Source organism: Microplitis demolitor, chromosome 9 (assembly GCF_026212275.2).
Source record: "Microplitis demolitor isolate Queensland-Clemson2020A chromosome 9, iyMicDemo2.1a, whole genome shotgun sequence".
Classification (NCBI taxonomy): domain Eukaryota; kingdom Metazoa; phylum Arthropoda; class Insecta; order Hymenoptera; family Braconidae; genus Microplitis; species Microplitis demolitor.
This window is the reverse complement of record NC_068553.1, coordinates 7,254,546-7,279,661: the sequence shown is the minus strand read 5'-3', so window position 1 is coordinate 7,279,661 and position 25,116 is coordinate 7,254,546. Positions and strand designations below refer to the sequence as shown.

At 32.0% G+C, this 25,116-nt stretch overlaps 1 protein-coding gene across 3 annotated transcripts in view; it reads left to right on the top strand.

The window, feature by feature from the left end:
• LOC103573659 (endochitinase) overlaps positions 1 to 17,157 on the top strand; it is a 55,950-nt gene extending 38,793 nt beyond the window's left edge. For all 3 annotated transcript variants that reach the window (XM_053741934.1, XM_053741935.1, XM_053741936.1), the window contains 5 exons: positions 15,757 to 15,880; positions 15,952 to 16,149; positions 16,211 to 16,501; positions 16,571 to 16,798; positions 16,876 to 17,157. In XM_053741934.1, coding sequence (XP_053597909.1) covers positions 15,757 to 15,880; positions 15,952 to 16,149; positions 16,211 to 16,501; positions 16,571 to 16,798; positions 16,876 to 16,998 — 964 coding nt within the window. In that variant the 3' untranslated portion in view covers positions 16,999 to 17,157. The remainder of the gene's footprint in view (positions 1 to 15,756; positions 15,881 to 15,951; positions 16,150 to 16,210; positions 16,502 to 16,570; positions 16,799 to 16,875) is intronic.
• The last annotated feature ends 7,959 nt before the right edge of the window (positions 17,158 to 25,116 follow it).

Here is a 25,116-nt window from a genome sequence, read left to right as displayed (position 1 = left end):
CTGCGCTACACAACTGATAGTGACAACTATGTTTAGTTGACCTTCGTAAGATTAAAAGAATATGTTCACTTTTCAAAAAGCAGAATGTTATCATCAATCTGCTATTAGTAATATCAAAAAATTCCTTATTTTTTTAACTTCCCGCTAAGAAAATCGACGATTTTCAAAAATTTCGGGAAGTTATTGTTTTCACCCCGATTTTTGAAAATCGAGTTTTCATCAGATGTCGACGTTTTAAGGTTCTAGGAAGCTATTCTGACTATTTTCAGAATGATGTCCGAGTGTGTGTGTGTGTGTGTGTGTGTGTGTGTGTGTGTGTGTGTGTGTGTGTGTGTGTGTGTGTGTGTGTATGTATGTAAACTCTTGGTAACTTTTTAACTAATGAATCGATTTGGAAGGTTGAGGTGGCAATCGAAAGAGCTTGTTAGCCGTCAACTTTTCTGAAAATTAAATGTATAAACTAATCACCTCATAAATTCTAATGTTTATGATCCAACTGAAAAAAATTGGCACACTTTTTGTTCAATGTATTAAGTTAACATTGAATTCCAGTTCAATGTTATATCCGGCTTGCCGTATATTTAAAGGGGCCTCTTTGCTGCGCTCGCTGTAAAGTGCAGCGTTAACAATTTTAGGGATAGCAACCTCGGCCAACACCTCGTTGCACGTCGTCAACGTTCCTCCAATCAGGAAATTACACTTGTCTGTATTCTGAATTCATCCAATTATGCATTCTAAATTATTCCATCCAGAACCGCGAACCGAGGTGATAAAAACAACGAACACCAAGGTGCGGCAGCCTATGACGCTTGAGAAGTTAATGTATCTTCCTTGCTGGCCCGCGTGAGTTCTAAACCGTGTTACGTTTAGGCAACCCTTTTTCTATTTTCTATTTCTCTTAAACCGATTAGTTTCATTTTCATTCATAAAAATCTAACCAGTCAAGTATACTATAAAATCCCACGGGAAGATCGTCTCGATATTGCACTCGAGGAGGCGTGGCAAGTTGCTTGTTACCGTTAAAATTTCTATTTAAAATTGTCTTTTCAAAAATATGCTTTCTTATTCCAAAGTCACCTCACGGGAAGTGATTTTTATAATAATTGTTAAGTGTGAAAATAGCGATTCTCGTCCGAGTGAATTGCTGGAGTCGGAGATTCAGACCGAACTCATATGAGCTAAAGACTCAATAAATTCAAAGTGTAAAAGCCATAAGTAAGTCTAATAGTTAAGTTTAAATCCAAGAGATTTAAGTTAATGAAAGAACTTTAGTGTTAAGAACAATATAACATCTTGTGAACTGAGTACGGCGAGCCCATAGGAAAATATTTCAATAAACATCTATCATTGGGAAAACCGGCATATTAGATTATTTCTAATATTAAGAACCACATCCCTTTTCCCTGGACCAAATCATCTTTCGACCAGAGACCAACAGAAGCCGTTCACGAGAGTTGCAGTCCAAAAACCAACTTGCCAGTAAGCAGCGAACAACGAAACGTAAGTGGAATTATCAATTTCACTAACTTATTGCATCCAAATTCTGGATCGAAACTATAGAGAGGCCCCCACGGAGTTTATCGTTCGAGTTCTCACAATAAAAATAAAACCTAGAGCTAATCCTCTAGGAAAATTACCCTGTTTGCCCGATGCCTCCCCCTTGAGGCCCACGCGACCATTTCCAATAATTAATTATTATTAATTAATTAAATCCGGATATAACATAATAACTTTTGTCTTTAAATTTTAACAAATTTTTGAATTTGAATTCGTGTGACTCGAACGCCATGTTCCTTGAGATTTATGAAACGTCTAGTGAATTATCTTGAAAGTTCGTCACCTGAGTAATATTTACAAACACTGAGTTGATGAAAAAGTGCCAAGAGTTCATGTCATGTTAGAACTTAATTTTTTAAAAGGTATGTCATAAATTGTCTTGTCGATACCGTAGTATTGACAAACTTCATTAACCATTAATTTTTTTTTGAACAAAATATCAAATTCTTGTACTTAATACCAGTCTAAACTTTACAGTCAATAGATATTATCAAATACGTAACCAAATAATTACAGTTGTTATTTAAAATGAAACTGTCAGTATCGTGTCTGTCAGTACCATGTTAAATAATAATAAAAATAACATATAGTTATAATAATTAGTTGTAAAATTATTTTAATCATTAATTAAAATTTTTTTAATGCAGATGGCACCAATACTTTTTGCTAGAAAGGTACCTGATACAAGTGACAATTAATTTATTCAATGTTTATTAATTCAATTAATTAATTTATTTTTTAGTAAATTCTATAAATTAAATCATAGGTGCTACAAATTCTAAAGTTAATCGTTATTAATCATCATTAATGTGTTAAATAATTATTGAAAAAAGATTTTAAGTGTTACAACAGAATTTATAAATGAATTTAATAAGTTTCTCAAATAATTTCTACCGAATTTATTTTATATCAGTACCATGGAACGCAAAATTTGAAATTTGTTTCTCGTTCTTGACGCTTTCAAGCTGTAGTAAAATCCTCTCAGATTTTCATTTTTACACTAAAATAGATGAATAATGTGCATAAAAAAATTGAAAAAGTTTAACTTCAAAATCTTAAAAATTTTAATAAAAAAAATCACAGTTAGAACGGAATCACCCATATATGTTTCATCTTTCACGGGCATCTACATTGACCAACAAGAAAACATGAATATTGTTATTAGCGTTGGTTTTAAGTCGTCGAGAATTATTTTTTCATACATTTCTAGCAGCGAGATCATCATAATAGTATTATTTTTTAATATTTAACTTACTTTCTTACTTTTAATTCCAAACTTGATTGTTTGCATCAGAATATCAAGTATTGTAAATATTAACACATCTTAATTTTAAGGTACATTTTTTTTTGTCAGTGATCCAAATAGCTTCTTACAGACACTTTTAAAAAAACAGTTGATTAAATTTTTAATATATATGAGTCAGTAAGGAGAAAAAATCATTATATAAATAAACTCATCTTTCTGAAAATAGTTTAGTTGCTGCGATGTACTTAATTTTTCACAATTGAGTGTCGAAATCTTGTAATTTTATCAAGTAAATAATTTAAAATTATTCGATAATTTCTATTCTTTGCATTGAGAAAAATGAATGCCAATCCCATAAAGATTATAAGACTTCTCTTAACAACATTTCAAGCCATGAACATTACAGAATAACCTGTAAGTAATGAAGAAATACAAATAAACGAAAGTTTCAGATATATTCTACTCAGCGCTATGAATGAATGATCCGGAGCAAAAATGATCGGCGAAAATTCTTTATATTTCCAAGAACTATTCAAAGATTGGACAATGGAAGTAGTGGAAGACAAAGAGTAAGCAAATGCACTAGTGAATTGAGAAACACCTTCCTATTAAAGCATAGCGAGTGTCAGACAAAAATTTAAGAGGCTGCAATCTGTGCGTCAGTTACGACGGTGGGCTCACCCACTTTGAACCTAGAAGAGACTTATAGAGAAAAATTAGCAAAAATTCGTAAACATACATAAGAAAATTTCAAAGCAGCTGTAGATGCAGGTTTAATAGTACATGATCGCGATTTAAAAAGATAGGCCTTACAAGCTCGAAAAGAAATTGGTGCCGAAAATTTCTGTTCCAAAACATCGCCAAATTGGATCCTATAATTCAAACGAGCACGTCGTATTGTATCAAGGAGAGTAAATGAGTTTATCATGTCCAAAAACAATTGAAGATGGGAAATTATTAAAAGAGCAGGCTGAAAAATTTCTCAATGATGTGAAACAAAAAATTAAAATTTACAAATTACTAAATCTATACAATTTAGATCAAAGCGGTTTTCAGTTGGAAATGAATTCCTGACGAACTTCAGCTACTGCAAGAGAAAAGCAAGTTTAATGTTAAGTACAATCTGTTACTTCTACGACACATAGTTACACAGTTTAACCAACTGTGTCCACTGATAGAAAGCTTTAACCCCCACTATTTTGGGTTTTAAAAGATCCGTTTTGGGCCAATAGTTGACACGACTATTTTTAGACCACAAAATATATACCTAGAAGCATCAAAACCAAGGAAACTTACGTCAGGTACAAATTATTTTTTACTTTTTTAGATTAAACTCAAACAATTGTTATTAAAATTACTTCATAATTGTTATTAAAATTACTTCATAATTCTTAATTTTCAGATCATTTCAAAAATTTAGTTAGAGAGGTTATTTTTGCCAAATGTTCGTCCAAAATCTTTATTTTTAAGTGATTCATAGACTGGACATTGTCTTAAAATTGTACGAAGCGTTAAACCAGTAAATAAAGATGTTGAAAGAATGATCATGCCTAAAAGTACATCTGGAAAAATTCAACCGCTTGATGTTTTTGGATTCCGAGTATGGAAAAATTTTGTTCGACATTTCTCGGATTGTACAATTTTACTGAATTTGGACATAAGTTTGCATTTACGAAATAGCATTGTAAGATTGCAATCGCTTACTCATATCTCGTTATCATTGCCTATTACCCGTTTGCTTCGCTGCAAATTTTCTAATGTTAAATGATTGAATATTTTTTTTTTTTTATTATTGATATCAAAATCCTAGCATTTAACGTTTAAACATACCTAAATATTCTTAGTATTCCGCATTTTTTTTTTATATAAAATGAAGTTGTAGGTGGTAATAATGCAGTATTGCGTTACTTTTTAATACCATTGATAACCCCATAACAGTCAGTCATATTTAAAAAAAAAAAAAATGCACCAATGAATTTCCAGTTAGGTAAACAATGAACATTTCAAGTTTTAAGCCTATAGGTCTTTAAAATCGAAAAAGTGAAAATTTTCATTTTTTACGTCCCCACAAACCTCAATAAATGTTAACTTTTTGAAAAAAATTCACGCCATCTATTTTCTATTTTCGAAGCAAATATTTGTTCTAAATTGTGAGTTAACGTATCGTGGTTCATAAATGAAGGAGTTCGAATTCTGAACACCCTCTCCATCGCTCCTAAAAATAAATTGCCGATAAAACATTTTCAATATTAATTTTCTTATTTCGTAACTGAAATTCATTTTGAATTTCAATATTGGCAGTGTTTTTGTCAAAATAGAAACCTTTCAAGTATACTCTTACAAAAACCTAAATAAAACTCGATTCGTTGAGAAAAAATAATTTGGATCATTGATTTTTTGGTGTTGTAATGATGCAACACTTTCGTCCGAAAATCAGATAAAGTTACATTTTGACGCCCTGATAAACCGCTGAAAAAATAAATCTTCTAAAAAATGATTACGTTATTGACTTCCTTGTTTCGTAAATAATATTCATTTGTAAGTCCGATTCTGTAAGTCTTTTAGCTAAACAACATAAATATTTATAGTTTTTACGCTCCCACAAACTCTATAAGAGTCTATTTTACAGAAAAAATTGACGTTGTTGAATTCCTCGTATCGTTCATAATGTACCCTTGAACTGTAAGTAAAATCGTACTGTTTAGAAAAGGTGGGAAAAGTGACCTTGTGATTGGTAATCAGCAATTGTAAGAGTAACAACCCTTGAAGTAGGAAGGGGCACTGTGAGAAAGGATAGGCAAGAGGAAAGAGCGAGATATTAGAAAGGCTAGAAATTATTTAGAAAAAACTGGAGACACCATATGATATTCACGTAGGCTTGGGACGAAAGGCGTTTATAGGAAAAAGGCAATAAAGTAATTTAGTTCAGCTGGACGATGTCGTCTGGGAAAATAAGTTTAAATTTTACTTGGGAATAGTTTTTAAGCGGATTTTAGGATTAAGTTGTAAATTATCTAAACTCAAATTCAAAGAAACTCACATTTTAAAGTTTTACAATACAGAAAAAAAGAAGGTCTTAAATCATAAAACTAAAATATAATCAAACAATGGTATTAAATTTGGCTATGCTCTCAACGCCGATGGTTATCTTAAAAACATTTGGAATAAAATAAAAATTACAAAAAATGGTCGAAATACAATATTATAAAAATCAGTCATAACTTTCAACAATATTAATTAATTATTATGCCTGTATTCTGCCTTATTATTTGATTTCTTTACATTAAGTTAATTATTTTTATAAACTAAATAGAATAGTGGTAAAGGAATTTAGTAAGTGTTTCATCTATTGTTTATTTGAACGAGTGCGGGTTTTTCTCTTGTAAGAACCCACCTGCGTTGTCTGAGTAGATTAAAAATTTTGTAGAGGCCGGATTAAGCCAGGATTCAACCCGCGACTTATGATGGCTGGGAGTTAAAATCGCGAAGATAAAAGCGATTGGTCTCAATATATATATATATATATATATATATATATATATATATATATATATATATATATGTATTGTAGACTGTGCCAAATGAAATCGATATTTTTTTTTGGTCCTATACGAAAATGGGGTTGTGTTATACAAAAAAAAAATCGTGTTAAAATTTCAGCTCAATATGTCCATTTTTCAGTTAGCGCTCGTGTAAATAAGAATTTTCCGAAAAAAAAATTGGTTGTCCCAACTTAATGATCTATAACTTATTGAATATAACTGATTAAAAAATGTCCAAGGTGCCATTTTGTAAGGAATGAAATTCTCTACATAAGTAACTTTTGATCGAATGAAAAAAATCAACCACTTTTTTACTGCAGTCATTTGAACCTAATTTTTTTTAAGAATTTACATTTATATTTATTATAAAATGCTTATGAAACGATGTTACTATGTATGAAACCCATCGAATTAAATTTTTTTAGGAATCTTTATGATCTAAAAAAAAATAGCTTTCATACTTGAAGTAATAAAACTAACATTAAACTATTGATATTGACGATTTTTCCAACAATACTTTTCTCTCGTTTTGACGTATTTCACATTTAATTTTTCTATTGATTTTTATCTGCATTAGAATATCGTTATAATAATAATTGTAATTTTGAGATTCTCATACCGTTTATCAAAAATTATTACTTTATTGATAAAAATATACATTGTTTATGATAATACAATACCTATAAAAATCCAATTTAAGGAAAAAGTGATCTTCGAGTGTGCAAAAAATTTTCTTTCAATTCTGTTACTAGTTTTTACCCGATTAGAATTTTCATGAAGACCTGACGCGATCCCTATCAGGTTGACCTTATTTCAAGTAAGGTCCCGATTAGAATATCGTGACGAAAAACTGATGTCGATGTAACGCTTAAGACCCATGAGTTAGTTAACAGGATTGCCTTATCAGGTCCTTATCAGGATATCCTCATCGAATCCTTATCAGGATTACTTTATCAGGTCCTTACCAGGATATCCTGAAAAATCCTTATCATGGTGGCCTTATTAGTTATAAATTTTGAAAAAATATTAAATTGCGAAAAAAAAATAAGATAATGTTAATTCGATCGGAAATATTATCTATTGTATTGAGGGCATTAGTTAGAAGAAGTGAACATTTTTTTTATCGACGAAAAAATCCTGATAACTGCTGGGCTCGAACCGGTGTCCTTCCGATTCGACGTCCTTGATGCTATCCACTGCGCTGACATACATATATGATCTTGTAAAGATAGATATTATATTGACTATGATGTCGAAGAATATCTGATGAAGAAGTAAAAAATCCGTGCTGCAATGATTGACGCGATTTTTATATAATATTTATTTACACTTTGTTTAATTTTTAGCCTGTAAATAAAATATTTAAAGGGATTGGATAACTATTTCCTGAATAAAGATATCCTGATGAGGTCCTGACAAGGAACTTGTCAGGTTTGCTCTAATAAGACAGACCTTATATTAATCTGACAAGGTTCTTATGGTGCTTCAGGCAAATGAGGAAAAAATTCAAGTCGTAATAAGAGCTTATGATTTTTTGGCAGAACCTATTGCAAACAATCTGGAATTTGCTTACAATGAGCAGCAACAACTTGTAGTAGGAATTATTTTATTAATTTATTTGTTTCCTAATTAATTAATTAGCTTGTAGCAGGTACAGTTGATCTTTGCAATATGTTTTTCTGACAAATCATTAGCTCTCAAAAACTTGTAATAGAATTGAAAGAAATTTTTTTGCACACTCGCAGATCACTTTTTCCTTTAATTGAATTTTAATGGGTATTGTATTATCATAAACAATGTATATTTTTATTAATAAAATAATAATTTTTGATAAACGGTATGAGAATCTCAAAATCACAATTATGAAAGATATTTTAATGTAGATAAGAATCAATAGAAGTATTAAATGCGAAATACGTCAAAACGAGAGAAAAGTATTATTAGAAAAATCGTTAATACCAATAGTTTGATGTTAGTTTCATTACTTCAAGTATGAAAATTATTTTTTTTTTCAGATCATAAAGGTTCCTAGAACAATTAATTCGATGGGTTTCATATATAGTAACATCGTTTTTTAAGCATTTTATAATAAATATAAATGTAAATTCTTAAGAAAAATGAGGTTCAAATGACTGAAGTAAAAAAGTGGTTGATTTTTTTCATTCAATCAAAAATTACTTTTGTAGAGAATGTCATTTCCTACAAAATGGCACATTGGACATTTTTCAATCAGTTATATTTAATAAGTTATAGAACATTAAGTTGGGACAAAAAATTTTTTTGATGGAAAATTTTTATTTACGCGAGCGCTAACTGAAAAATGTACATCTTGAGCTGAGATTTCAACACGATTTTTTTTTGTATGACACAACTTAATTTTCGTATGGGACCGAAAAATAAAAATCTCGATTTCATTTGGCACAGTCTAATATATTGTAACGGGTTTCTTACCACCGTTCACACAAATCAATGGAATGAATTTCGACTCTCGTGAATAGTCAGATACATCTATACAAGACCGTACATGATCAAGTATGATTATTCATGATCACCGCTAGAAGTCATTTAGTATTAAATACGAGAGGCAGAAAGTCAGGGATGATCATGCATGGTCGTGTATAAACAATGCTCAAGGTTTCCTAATGTCTTTCTTAAGGAAGTCTTATGTCAATTTGTATCATAAGACCAGCAAGATCTGTATCAGCAGTCTTGGGTGAGGCAAGATACTTCCTCTATAACTTAAGTACATCTGCAGTAATACTTGGTCAAGATGAATGCCTCAGATTCATTAGTTTAGACTTACTGCACACTTTCTTGAGATAACTGCGCATGGCTATCCTTACTTTGTGAGCCATCATTTCAGCATTATTATAGTAAATTCGGAGGTGATTACTCGATGAGGTCTCGCGAAAATATGAATTTTGAACAATTACAATAATTAAAATGTTTTTTTTTTTTTCAAGTTATGACTGAATAAATGTTTTCTGATGAATGTAGGCCAAATTCAGAATGATTTCTAATATATATTCAATGAAAATATTTGAACTCATTGTAAAATGACGTCAACATGAAATTTTTAAATAATAATAAGAAATTTAATTTTGTAAAGTGTACGAGATGAATGTAATGCTGTCGTTTGATTCAAAAATAAATTTTTACGTCTTGATGGGATAATAATTCCTTTGACCCAACTGTACAAAAACATCATTCGAATACAACGCCTCAATTAGTAGGAGGGTCTGCGATTAGTGTTTAAATTTAAAATATGGACATTCTGAAACAGAAATTTTTTGAACTTTTACATTCAATATATCACTAGCAACTGGTGAACGAATATTTTTTACAACCATGCAGAAACAACAAAAAGGTCGTGAAAAGAAATAAAATTGCTCGGCTTGTCGCAAAAAAAAATTCTGAAAAAAATCAATTTTGGACTTTTTTGCTTTGATCAATGATAACTCCGCATTAAATCATCGTATCGACTACTTGAAGAGGACAAATTGAAGGGCATTAAATTGCCTAAATAAGCTTCAATGTTAGATTATCAACAAAAAATTATTGAAACCCATAAACCTTTTTTAAGACGAGCAAAAATTAGGAAAATTATTTTTGCGGTGGTTTTCTTAGGATTATTCTGGAACCGTGCATGACAAAAAATTTTAAATTCCAGATCTGAATTAGATGTTCGAAGCTATAATTCTTTTTTTAATATTCGCTGTATGACTATTAAGAAAATAAACAAACAATTGCCATTTGGTTTATTTTCAACCAAGTCACGGGCTTTCGCAAAAGAAGCATATCGCTATTGAAATTTTCTTGACAGAATAAAAGAAAACAATAAAAAAGACAAACTTAGTGAAAATAACGGTATTTTTTAAAAAAAGCCAAAATTTCATGGAGTTAAATATCTTAGAATTTTTTTGTATTTTTTTTTTGAAAAGTATATTCACAGAAAAAAATTAACAAAAAAAAAGTCCCGATTAGTCAATTTTTGAAGAAGTTATAGCTATTCGAAAAAATAAAAGCTATTTTTTAAAAAACTCGTAACTTTTTTTGGGTTGGGTAAAAAAATTTTAAAAGGGCATAGTAGGATAAGTATAGTAAAATTGCCCCGGGAAAATATTATATTCCTACTTCGAGGTTATGTAGGTACTGATAAAAGACAATTACTGTCAAAATATCAGACATCTAACTCAACGATTTATCAAGTAAATAAAAAAATACTGAAAATCAGAAAATTATGTTTTTCTTGAGAACGGCTCAATCGATTTTATAAAAATTTACTATGTCATAGAAATATACAAAGACTTCCTCGTGACAGAGTAGCAGCTATACAGTACTTCATTATACTATAAAAAAAATGAAGTTGATTTTTTAAATGTTTTGTTTAAGCATGATATTATTTTAGCAGAATTATGAAATTATTTTTTCTAGAAGCTTTATACTCTTTCACAAAACATACATATTTTTTAATAAATTCGGAATGGTGCGCCATAGTAAAAAAAATTTTAACTACTTTTTTCTGTAGTTTTCTCGTTATTTTGATAATTATTCATCATTATTGTATAGTAATGATAAATATACTATAAACTTGTATTAAAAAAAAAACTAAAATTAACTCACCAAAATCTGTAAAAAACTTTTCAGATGAATTTATTAATTTTTATTTACTAGAACTATTTTTACGATTTATTATTAACTGGATAACTCATTCACAATAACATTAAGAAAAACTTTATCTTTGTCCGTACGAATATCAATAAAAACAATTCCTCATACAATAAAAAAAAATCTGAGCGTCGGTTGACCCTGGGGGCCAGACCCAAAACTTCCCGCTGTTTTCGAGCTCAAAGAGCGATTTTTTTGTTGATAATATGATTTAAACTAATAACCAAGTTCGATGACATTATATGATCAAAAGAAACCATAAAAAAGATGAGTTGGTATGATATCAGGCACATTTTAGTACGTTATATTATGATTTATCCGGAAACAATAACAAAATGTTATTTTTTTAACTTTTCAACGCCGATATCTTTTGAACTAATCAATCGATTTTGATAGTTGACGTGGCAATCGGCGCGTTTTATTGAGTTCTAGAGCTGATTAAAATTTGAAATCGATCGCGTCAGTCGTTTCGAAAATATTTAGAAAAACACGTTTTTCACCATTTCTTTCTCCCGCGATAACTCTCGAACGAATTATCCAATTTAGATGTTTGAGGTGGTAATCGACGCGTTTTATTGAGTACTAGAGCTAATTAGATTTTGAAGTCGATCGTATAAGTCGTTTTTGAGAAATCAATAAAAAACTAAAAAAAAAATTTTTTTTTTTCGTAATTCACAAATATTTTCGAGTCTATTCGATCAAATAATCTGAAATTTTCAGGAAAGTTGATGGCCAACAAGCTCTTTCGGTTGCCACCCAAACCATCCAAATCGATTCATTAGTTCAAAAGTTACAAAGAGTTTACATACACACACACACACACACACACACACATACACACACTCGGACATCATTCTGAAAATAGTCAGAATAGCTTCCTAGGACCTCAAAACGTCGACATCTGATAAAAACTCGATTTTCAAAAATTTGGGGTGAAAACAATAATTTCCCGAAATTTTTGAAAATCGTCGATTTTCTTAGCGGGAAGTTAAAAACATGAACAACTTCATGAAAAACATGAAGACTTCGATTGAAATTTCCAAGTCAGAATCAAGGCGTTTGTTAAATTTGTTGTAGAGGAATGAGGCGATTTTGTAATAATGACCTATTTTTGGAAACATTTTATTGTCGAACGTGTTGCTTCGACCACCCAACAAATTTTGGTTACATATCGTGACTCATTTGATTCCGCAGTGGTTAATTGTTCACGCTTCCCCTTTAATGCTGGCATTAGAACTCGATAGCCTTTACTTTTCAAATAAGCTCACTTCTCGAAGACCGCGATCAACAACAAAAACATCTTCAGGCTTTATTAATGAGCTTAAACCATTTAGATCGTCAATAATGTGTTTCATTATTTCAACATCATTTTGATTCACGTAACAGGGCCACATTATATTGACTGATGTAACTTTTTTGGTGGCGTGCTCAAGTCTCATCGCAAATCAAAATGAGTTTATTATCTAACTCATTATATAATTTTTTTGCAGTTAAAGCTATTTGATGGTAAATAAGATCCTCCCTAGAAGCCACCAAAAAACCCAATTATGATGGAAGAATGTCATTTTCAAAAGATTGAATTATTTGAGCTGAATAATGAGACACTAGCTGTTCTTCCTCTAGTTGTAAAATAGATAATAACAAATTATTAGAATTTTTAGTTTTCAGTTTAAACAGAAATTCAACTAGTGTCTGAGTGACACTACTACGAGTATCACTATCACGCATTGATTTGCGAAGACCTCATAATTTAATTAATTTTTTACAATTGATGCGAGTGAAGATACGAAGTTGCTGTTCGGACAAACAAAAGTCACCTATTTGATGAAGTAGAGTAGAATTACATTAGACGGCAATGTCGTCCATGCACTCGAATAATTCTGATGCAGATTTGAGTTCAATTTGGATAAACTTTTATGCTATTATCATCATCTTCGTATAAAGGTTTATGGATAAGATTTTGATTACAGCCCTCGCGGTTTTGGATCACCCTTGAAATACTCTGGAAACACGGTGGAATCACGGTGGATCCATGGCGGTTATACGGTGGGTTTTTACCATGTTATCGCTATGATTCCACGGTGGTTACGTGGTGTACCCACCGTGATTCCACGAAAGTTACACGGTGTACCCACCGTGATTCCACGATAGTTACATGGTGTACCCACCGTGATTCCACGTACACCACGTAATCACCATGGATACACCGTGGAGTCTTGGTGAATACACCGTGGAATCAAGGTGAGTACACCGTGGAATCGAGAATGTAAAGCTAGTGTTAGTATGCGATATAAATATAACGTCACATTAAGGTCACCAATGTGATATTACTCGGTCAGAAACATGCATGTAATCTTAATGTCACATTTATGTCACAAATTTAACGTACCATTTACATTACAATTTATATAATCAGAATGTAAAATTTACGTTGACTTTGTTACGTTACATGTTCTCTAGATGTGATATCACTGTTACGTTGGTATGTTCACTGGTTAGTGATATATAATTATGTATAGCTATATACAATTATTTCTATAAAAAATAAAAAAAAACAATTCGGGCTTGTGCAATATTTGAGGCGTGGATTTTGCGCTCGAAAGTTTAACCCGCTATCCGTTGACCTAAGAGATCGACTTAAAAAGTGAGTTTCGTATGAACTTCAAGCAATAAAAATCTCATACATGATAGATTCTTGGTCAAAAAAATTTTATATCTTATACATGATAGATTTTTGGTCGACAAAATATTATATCTAATTTATTATTTATGGATTTATAGTTATATGAAATTATATATAAGTTATATATAATTATAACTACGTTAGCTATATATAATTATAACTAAGTTAGTTATATATAATTATAAATACGTTAGCTATATATAATTATAACTAAGTTAGTTATATTTAATTATAACTAAGATTTCAAATTTATCCCCATTTATCAGGTTGGATCAGACATGAACAGGCATAAACAGATATGATCAGGCCTGAGCGTATTTAACGCTTCAGATATGAACAGACATGAGCAGGCATAGATAGGTATGATCAGGCCTGAGTGTATTTAACGCTACAGACATGAACAGATATGAATAGACATGAGCAGGCATGGACAGGTATGATCAGGCCTGAGCGTATTTAACGCTTTAGACATGAACAGGCTTGGCAAGTATGACTAGGCCTGATCATGTCTAATTTCAGACCTGATCACACATGAATAGGCATGATCAGGTCTGATCATTTTTTCCGCAATTATATAAAATGACTTATATCTATTAGAAAAATTTATTTTACAAAATTTGCATGATTTTATATTATTTTTATCAATTTTGCACACTTCAGTTACAAGATCCGGATAGATATCTAGTGTTACAGACACAACCACATACAGAAAAGTTAATCCACCGTGTAGCAGAACACTTGAAAAAAATTTAATTATAGATATTTAAAGTGTAGGCATTTGGAATTTTGGAAAATTTGTGCAGCCCCACTTGTATACAAATACCAATTTTTTTACAGATTTGAGTAAGTTAATTTTGGTCTTTTTTTATACAAATTAATAGTATATTGAGAATTTTATATAATAATAATTAATAATTACCAAAATAACAAAAAAACTACAGAAAAAAATAGTTATAATTTTTTTAGTATGGTGCACCATTTCGAATTTATTAAAAAATATGTATGTTTTGTAAAAGAGTACAAAGCTTCTAGAAAAAATAATTTTATAATTCTGCTAAAAGAATATCATACTTAAACAAAACATTTAAAAAATAAAATGTTTTTTTTTATAGTATAATGAAATCCTGTATGGCTGTTACTCTGTCTCGAGAAAGCCTTTGTATACCCTTGTAACATAGTAAATTTTCATTAGATCGGTTGAGCTGTTCTCAAGAAAAACATTATTTTCTTTTTAGTATTTTTTTTATTTACTCGATAAAGCGTTGAGTTAGATGTCTGATTTTTTGATAGTGATTGTCTTTTATAACTACCTTAATATCCTCGAAGTAGGAATAAAATATTTTCCCGAGGCAATTTCACCATACTTATCCCTCAATACTCTCTTCTAAAAAATGATTTTAATAAGTCAGAAAAGGGAAAGAAATTTTCAGCTAAATCAAAAATGTTCGGGTTCAAAAGTCGTCGATTTGACGTGGAATACCCCATATATAGTTCAATAAAATTATTTTTCATCGGATTATTCTTTCTCTTTTTTATTTGTTATAATCAATAAATTTTAGTGGCATTTTTTAACGAATTACTTTTGTATGGAGACTTTTTACAATGTGATGGATAATAAAAAATAATGATTATTTTCGTAGGAAACTTGAAGCACTACAGAATAATTTTCAATTTTAAAATTACTAGCTTTAAACTGTTGTTTATTCTAATCACACGCCTCTAATATTACACTTTGTTTAGTATTAAAATGAAGAAATAAATACTTCAACAGATAAAAGAATTTCACATTATTGTAATTCAGAAATTTTGCCTAAATAATGAAAGTCAGAACAGCGCAATTTTTTGTTTGTCAAGCTTACTCCATTTTACCGGAGAAGTGTGAGTGCTATCTATAATTATAATTTGAGAGGTAGAATTATATACTTGTTATGAAAACAGTAATAAATATCTATCGTTATGCTTAGTCTTCATCTTATTTACTAAACAAAAAGAAAGTATTCGTGAGATATGTACCGATGGTTTTGCGAAGCTTTCATAATCGATCATTATCGGTATTTCAGTAACGTAGATGCAATTCACGTCATGGCGTATGATCTTCGAGGGAACTGGGTTGGATTTGCCGATGTTCATAGTCCACTTTACAAACGTCCTCATGATCACTATGCTTACGAAACACTTAATGTTGTATGTTAAACTCATTTCATCATGATCTGTAGATTTTTTATATCTATTTTTAAGAAATGTGGTTATTTCAGAACGATGGTCTCCAATTATGGGTTGATTCAGGTTGTCCACCAAATAAGCTTGTTGTCGGCATTCCTTTTTATGGACGGAGTTATACTCTTAGTGCAAGTAATAATAATTATCACCTCGGTACTTATATAAATAAAGAAGCAGGAGGTGGGATGGCTGGGAAATATACAGGAGCCAAAGGCTTCTTAGCTTACTACGAGGTAAAATATATCGTACTATTCTTTAAATCATTGAAAAAATATTAAATATGCCTTTCTGTAGATTTGTCCACTTATTCGAGGTGCCGATAAATGGGTAAAAAAATGGGATAATGTAGGTAAAGTTCCATATGCCTATAAAGATACACAGTGGGTTGGATATGAAGATCCTGAAAGTATTCAAATAAAGGTGGATTGGATTAAATCGAAAGGATACGCTGGCGCTATGGTTTGGGCTCTTGATATGGATGATTTCTATGGGCTCTGCGGTGAAAAAGATATTCTAATCAAAATAATTCATGAAAACATTAAAAATTATTATGTCCCGATGCCCACGACTAGTACAACACCAAGAGTACACTATTTAACTCTAAGCCCCGAACTTAATGCGAAACTTGTATTAAATGATTTTTTTTTTCAACAGCCTGAATGGGATAGGCCACCTAGCACGACCTTAGTAACTAATGGATATGTTACTACTCCACCTCTATTGGAAACTGAAAAAATCTTTCCATCAAATTTTGATAACAAAACAACAAATTCACCCAATACGGTTCAAAATTTAATAGTTGACATTATTCAAATTGATAACGAAACAAATAATATTCAGTGTGATAAATATGATTTTCTACCTTCAAAAAATTGTCACGTGGTAAGAATTTTTTCTGAGTATACATACATTTTTGAGGGTAACTCGAAATTTATTTCAAAATGAAATTTGAATTCCAGTACTATCGTTGCATTCATGGAAAACCTCTCTTATTTCAATGCCCTAATCGATTGATTTACAATCCTGCAACGCATGCTTGTGACCTGTCAGCAAACGTCAACCGCTTCGATTGTAAGAAATAAATAAAAATTGTCATTATTGAAGTAATATTAATGACTACTTAAAATCCAGCTTAAACCATTTAAATTATAGTTTATAAATAATAGTTCGAAACTGTCAATGACATCTTAACATAATGATATAACGATATGACCAATAAACGCCTGCTTAATTACACGTTATACTATCGTTGTTGACTTTTAAACCCATAGATTATAAATTAATATTAACTGTCACCCACAGATGTTTAATGAACTCGAATGATAAAGAAGTTACAGTACGTCTTTTCAATTGTTGTAAACTCTGACAAACACTATGACGAAACGATTTTTCTGCTCGCGAGTAGAGTTTTTGAGTTAGTTAACCGATGTCACGACAACCAAGAGGCCTCAAAATCGTATATTGACTTTCTGTCGTTCACATTTAACTCCAGACTCCCATTAATATGTAGGAGGCGAAGTCTGTATTACTCCCAGGGGGCACGACGCCCGACCTCAGAGCTCCTAAGTCAACCCACTGAAACAGACTCAATGGATAGAGATAAATTGATCGGAACATGGCTCGAATAGATCGACTAGAAAGGTACTCAGCGCGTAACCGACATGGTCTGGGTTCGATTTCCAGTTCGAACTGTCCATATTTTTCTGAATTTATTTATAGACTTTCTTTTGAGGAAGTTCCTTCCCTATCCTGTCCGATTCCCTTCAATCCTCATTCTCTTTCCCCATAATACGGAAAAGTGTGGAACGCTACACATATAGATTCTCTATGTGTGTGTGACAACACATATTTTTCCTGCTCAACACCATTATTTAAATATTTGAAAATGTTTTAACTAATTTCAACAATGTTGATGAAAAGAAAAGTATATGTGGTTTGACAGACACATACGAGACTATATACGTAAAGCCTTCCACACTTTTCCGTATAGTGGGAAAGGAAAAGTAGAACAGGAGGGGATTGGGCAGGATAATTGATTAATATAATGAGACCGAAGTCCACCTCCGTTTTACTGGAGGCCGTTCTGCGCTCTTTTCGGCATACACACGCTGCGAGGTCATCCCCATCTTTCGACTCAGTTGACACTTTTAGCCGAAAAATATAATCAAGTGACGACTAAGGTGGACATTAATCGTAGGTATAATCAAAATTCCTCATTGCGCGTGGTATCTAACCACAGCCACCACGAGTCCTACCTCTGCGGGCCAAACACCCCGACCATCTCAGATATAAATAGACTCTGATCGAAGTGGGTTTGGAAAAGCCCCCCGTAGTACTAGTCTCCCAGTGCTGGTCAACACGATCGCTTATGGATAAATGGTGGGACGCAACTTATCTCCAAACCCTATGTAAAAGAGCTTCCTTCACTTGTTCTCTTTCGGTTTCCCAACAAGATATTATCTGCTTGTTCAGTCCCTTATGAATTTTCTACTTTCAGAGCTGTTGGCGCTTCGATTATTCAAGCCAAATTGAAAATGAGGGAAAGCTCAGGGATTGGGCAGGATAAGGAAGGAACTTTCTCAATGGAAAATCTTTAAAAAATTCAGAAAAATATGGATAGTTCGAACTTGGAATCCAACCCTGGTTACGCGCTGAGTGGTCTTCTAGTTAATCTATCCGAGCCTATGCCATATTCCGTTCAATTTATCTATATCTATTGAGTCTTACCGTTCATCGTATGGGAACGTTTGTGAATAATTTGAATAATACTGTCAAGCAGGAATGTATATGTGTTTTACTCACACATTCGGGACTTTATTCGTGAATTTGGAATGAAGAAAGTTTAGCCTATGTGGTGTCATCTCCAAGGGGAAGCCTAGTGAGCAGCGTTGATTTACTTATTGAGCGACACAGTGTGGGCTTGTTCATTGCTTCAGATAACAGCTAGGGGCCCTAGCAATTCCCTAGGCCCTACGCAGTTGGTACACAGCGTTTTCATTATTCAGAATCAATATTTTCGGAGAAAGAGACTTTATATGGAGTTGATTGTCTGATAAGAAGGTGTTAGAATTATTAAAAAATTGATAATTGAAATGATTTGGGTTACTAATCTTTTTAAAAATGGAAAGTGAAAGTTATTTTAATTCTTATTTGAAACAAATGGCTTATATAAATTATATTAATCAATTATTTTGTCCTAAATTGTTAATCAAAACGATTCATATAATCAGTTTTTTCAAAAATGGTTAATTAAAACTATTTTATTTAACCATTTTTGAAAAAATAGATAACTAAAATTATTTTAATTTATTAGTTTTGAAAGAAAGAATTCTTCAACTATTCATTATAATACAATATTCACTATTTAATAGAAAAAAAACACACTTAATTTTTTTAGTAATTGATATTCAATGTAAAAACCATTTTTTTTAATGAGCTTTTTTTATTTTTTAACAAATTCAATATATATATATATATATATATATATTAGGGTGTGCCAAAAAAATCCGATATTTTTTTTATTTTACTCTCACCCGAAAATATCATTGGATATATTCAAATAAAAATTCTGTCCAAAGGACAGCTCTCCATTTCAATTTTAAGAGGTTCTCCATGGAACTTTATGATTTCCCATTTAAATAATATAGAAAAAAAGTTTTTTAACAGTATTTTCTCCTGCAAGCTAGAAAGAAATTCTTTTTCGATAAAATGAATGCATAGATCTTTTTTAGCATTAAATTTTTGACAAAAAATTTCGTTGAGTCAAATGTCAATTATCAATATTTGAGTTTCTACGGATCTTTAAAATTTTAATTTTCTAATATTTCAGGGTTTCTGCATTTCGCAGCTAAGATATTGGAGACAAAACACAAAAATTTAAATGCCGATTTTGTAGTTCGTTTCGTGCCCTATTAAAAAGTCCTCAACGAATTTTTCATATCATTAACAATGACAAAGTTATCGACTCACAAAATTTCTTTTTTCGCTTTTATCAATTGAACTATTGATGATAGAACAAAAAATTTCGTACAAATTTTTTAGTTTATCAAATTTGCAACAAAGTTTTAGAAGTGAAATTTTCCGTATTATAAATAGTTGAAAGTTACAGACCCGCTAGTTCATAATTTTATGATGTTTCAACTACCCGGGTTAAAAAATTAGATCTGTTTCAAAATAAATGATAAATTCAAATATTTTTTTATGAATTTGAGTTTATAAGACGTATTCATTTTATATAAGAATTTAATCTGTTTTTGCCCGTACCATTCCTTATCCAGACCAAAATCAGATTCATTTTCGTATGATATTAAGTCTGTTTTAAGTTGCGCCTAAAAACAGGCTTTATTTACTATAATTTTTAGTCTGTTTTTAATCGCTTTTAGATCAGAATCCGGACTTTTTACATGTATAAATAATAAAAATATAGATTGATAAATTTATTTTAATTTTCTTGATATTTGAATCATGCTAATGCGCCTCTGTAATAAGATGTCATAAGAATTTTGATGGTTTCTAATGCCAAAATATTTTCGATTTTATCCAGTAAATAAAGAACACTCCTTGACATTTCAAGAGTTATTTACATTCATTCAATGTTATTAGTATTCTGTCAAGACATTTCAAACATAAAGCTGTAAAATTTTCATTAACTGTCGACAATTTCAAACAAAAGACACTCAATAAACAGTAGAAAAAAATGTAATCAATTCTGTAACTTAAGATATTTTTCATAAATATTGCCCATAAATAAAAATATTATAAATCCATGATTTAAACTAGTTTAGTCTTTACAAATTTTCAGAACTAAAATTTTTTAAAGTTCAAGAATTAATCTAGTTTTGTCTGTCCATAACGCAATTGTTTTTTAAAAAAACAGATCAAAAACAGCTTTAAATTTTTATAAAAGATCGAAAACAGATCAGTCCAGTTAGACTAAAATCAGACGAAATTTTTCGACCCGGGTATATTATGTTATATATTAATGATAGATATAAAATTTGAATAACAAATAAAAAGTCCATTCACTTACAGATTATTAATTGAATACGAAATACAGGAAATTAAATCAAGAAGTAAATTCCTTCTTCAGTAGAAATCAGAAGAAGAAAATACAAAGTATTCATAAAGTTGAGTCTTCTTTGAAATAGTTTATTACGAGCGGATTATTATAATTTTAATGAATAATGAAATTAACACTAATAGGTCAAATTATGAGAATATTAATTTTTAGTTGCTATAGAAAAAAAACAGGCAAAAATTATTTTTATACATTTAAATATAATTATGATACAAAAGATACAATGTTTCTTCAATGATTCAGCAGTCTCTACCAATATTTTGGTTTTTTTTTCATCTGTCGTAATTTCCTTCCTAAAATTTCTACTGTAGAAAGAATTTACTTCTGAAATTAATTTCCTGTACTTCGTATTCAATTAATAGTCTGTAAGTGAAAGTCTTACATATTTGTTATTCAAATTTTATATCTATCATTAATATAATATATAACATAGTTGAAAAATCATAAAATTAAAAACTAGCGGGTCCGTAACTTTCAACTATTTATAATACGGAAAATTTTACCTCTAAAACTTTGTTGCAAATTTGATACACTAAAAAATTTGTACGAAATTTTTTGTTCTATCATCAATAGTTCAATTGATAAAAGCGAAAAATTAGAAAAAAGAAATTTTGTGAGTCATTTCAATGTTAAGCTCTTAAAAAAATAGATTTCTGATTGATTTCAAGAGCTTGACATTGAAATGAAAATAACTTGTGAACAATGTGGAATTTCAAAAAACTTTATTCATAATAACTTGTAAGGAATATAGTTATCTACAAAAGGTTCTTATGACATTTTTTGATAAGACAGATAGTTTCACCGGAAAAGTAAAAAAGTCTCAAAATTTACTATAAATTTGATTTAAGGTTTGAATAACATTTGTACAGTGGGATTTATCAAAAAATGATGAGTCTTTTTTTGTAGAGCGTTTAATTTCCTAAAAATAATGTATCGTGCATAAAAATTCGTTGATTAGTTTGGGAGCTAGAGAATTCTAAAAAAAAGAAAATTTTTTTTCCCGTGTTATTTAAATGGAAATAGAAAAATGGATTGAGGCAAACCTTAATATAATTAAAAAGAGCCCGGATTGGTGCCAAAATTTTTATTTTTATTTATACTTTCAATTTTTTTACACCATAAAAAAAAATTGTTTGGTTTTTTGAAACATCCTAATATATATATTTAGCGACTACATTACTACATATATTATTAATATTTATAATTTCGGAAATCCGTCAATCATCGATCGTCATCGATCGCGGAATATTTTTCCCCCATGCGGATATGATATTCGGTAGCAACAGTACACAGTATAGTACACGCGTACAATAAAGAGTTACACGGCAACTAGCTAAACACATATATAATGCGACCAGCATTATTTTGTATTATATAATTCATTTAATAAAACTAATTAATTATTATTTTGCTAGCACTAATAATTGGAGTAAGATCAATCAATTAACGTAGTGATCGAGATCCTATAAACCTCATTCGAGTCACTACATTGGTGACTGCCCGATGTGATTCTCAAGAGGACGCCATTTCGTGCGCACGTTCCACGTGGCAAATAACACGTTGAGTGTATACCACATCGCGTCTACACTGAAAGCTAATCGCGATATATAGTTCTTCACAACAGTGAAGTGCGTGAATTAAGTGTTGTACAAACCTTGTATTACGGCTGGTGAATTGCGGGGCATTTTGGACATGTGCCAAACTGATTTATAATTTAAGAGACAGGATCGGGGTGCAAGTTAAATTATGATAAAAGTGATCAGTGAATTCCTGTACAAAATACAGTGAATAATATTATCACTTGTGTTCAATCTTCGCCTAGTGATAATTTCCATGCGACTCGAAGCGTCTCGAACATTCCTAAACGGTGAGTCAGCTTCGCCGGACACTAATCCGCTTATAGTGGTATTAAAATTTTGTATTAGTTTTATTGCGTTAGTGTTTCTCACACACTTACTACGTCAGTTTCAAAGGTAGGCGATGAGTTTGTAGATGGTAAATCGACCGTCAACTCTCTCAAGGCACCTCACTTCAACTTGAAGCGAGTAAGTTTATGGTTCGCGCAGCTCGAAGCTCAGTTTGCAATCCACGACGTAACAACTGAGTAAGAGAAAGTCAACCACGCGGTTTCTCTCATTGACACCGAGTATGAACGTGATGTTGAGATCCTCATCATCAACCCACCAACGACGACGCCATACAACGAATTGAAAGCCACTCTCATGACTTGTCATTCAAAGTCTGGAGAAACCAAACTGCGTCAGATTTTAGATGGCGAAGCGATCGGTGACCTATTACCATCACAGTTCCTCCGCCATCTTAAATCGTTCGCGCCGACCATTGATGACGCTGTCCTGAAGGCAAGATGGCTGGCGAACTTGCATAAGAAAATACAAGAGCTTCTAGCTATTTATCCAACCATAGCTACCATCGATGAGTTAGCCACAAATAGCTGACAAGTTACATGAGATGTTTCCTGGGACTTACCCTGCTGCCGTAGCTTCATTATCATCTTCGCAGGAGACGATGGCGCTGCAGAAAAAAGTGAGCGAGCTATCTCGACAAGTAGCAGCTCTCACGACAGCGTTCAACCAGAACCGCGGCAGATCTCGCGATCCTAAACAAAACAAACACCCTCGAAGCGAGTCGAAGCCACGCAAGCTTGACAATCAGATATCTGCTATTACCATACAAAGCTTGGTAAAACCGTGTACAAATGTACGCCAGGATGCAAGTTTGCGGGAAACGTGAATGAGAGTCACTAGTGGCGGAAAGCAACTCTCTCGAATATTCAAACCGCCGTTTCGTCGTCGACCTAACTACGAATACTCAATACTTCGTGGATTCTGGTTCAGATAACTCTATTTATCCATACGGGTGGATGGAATGCAAGCCTACACCAGTAGGATACCAACTTCTCGCAGCAAAAGGCTCGTTGATTGAAACATACGGGTGCATAGATCTGTCACTAAATCTCGGTTTATGTCGAGACTTTACGTTGAGATTTATCATCACTGACGTCACGAAACCAATCATTGGTGCCGATTTTCTAAGACATTTTAACTTGTTAATCGACCTCAAACATAAATAATTACGTGACAGCTCTACCGGCCTCTAAACACGCGTGGATTCAATACGCTCGGATGCAAAGTGCATCAAATTAATTGAAGGTGATACAGTTTACCATAAACTGTTATCAAATTACCTGGCTATCACGCGACCTGGAGGAATAACATCAGCAAAGAAGCATTCCACAGTACATTATATCAAAACGACATCAGGACCTCCAGAATCGCGCAAAGCGCGACGTCTTGTGCCAAGTAAATTAAAAATCGCGCAAGAAGAATTTCGCAAGATGGTTCAACTGGGTATCGCATGGCCATCGACCAGTCCTTGGGCATCTCCACTCTATCTTGTAAGAATTCTGAAGATTGGTGACCATGTGGTGATTATCAACCACTCAATGCCCGCACGATACACAATAATTACCCGGTCAGACGACTCGACGATTTTACCGCAACGCTGCACGGTAAAAATATATTTTCAGTGCTAGATTTGGCTAGAGCCTTCAACTAAATCCCCGTTGCCAAAGAATACATCGAGAAGACAGCCATTATCACACCTTTTGGATTTTTCGAATTCCCACACATGACATTTGGACTTCGAAATGCCGCGCAAACTCTCCAAAGTTTCATCGGTGAGGCCGCACGAGACCGACCGTTTGTCTTTCCATACATCGACGACGTGCTGGTAGCTTCGGAGAACGAGCAACAACATCTCGAGCACCTAAAAATTTTATTTCAGTGCTCGCAAGACTACGGACTTGTCATCAACGCAGCCAAATCTGTCTTGGGCTAGCACGAGGTAAATTTTTAGGTCATCACATCAGCTACTAAGGTCTCAAGCCGTTGCCTGACAGAGTAGACACAATTATCAATCTAAAATTTCCTAGTACGATTTCTGTATTACGTGGTTTTCTAGGTACGATAAATTTCTACAGGAAATTTATCAGAAATGCTGCAGAAATCCTTGCACCGCTGAATAAACTGAAGGGCCAAAAGTCAAAGGATCAACGCTGATCGTCAAGACACCAGAACTCCGACAGGCTTATGACAACGCAAAG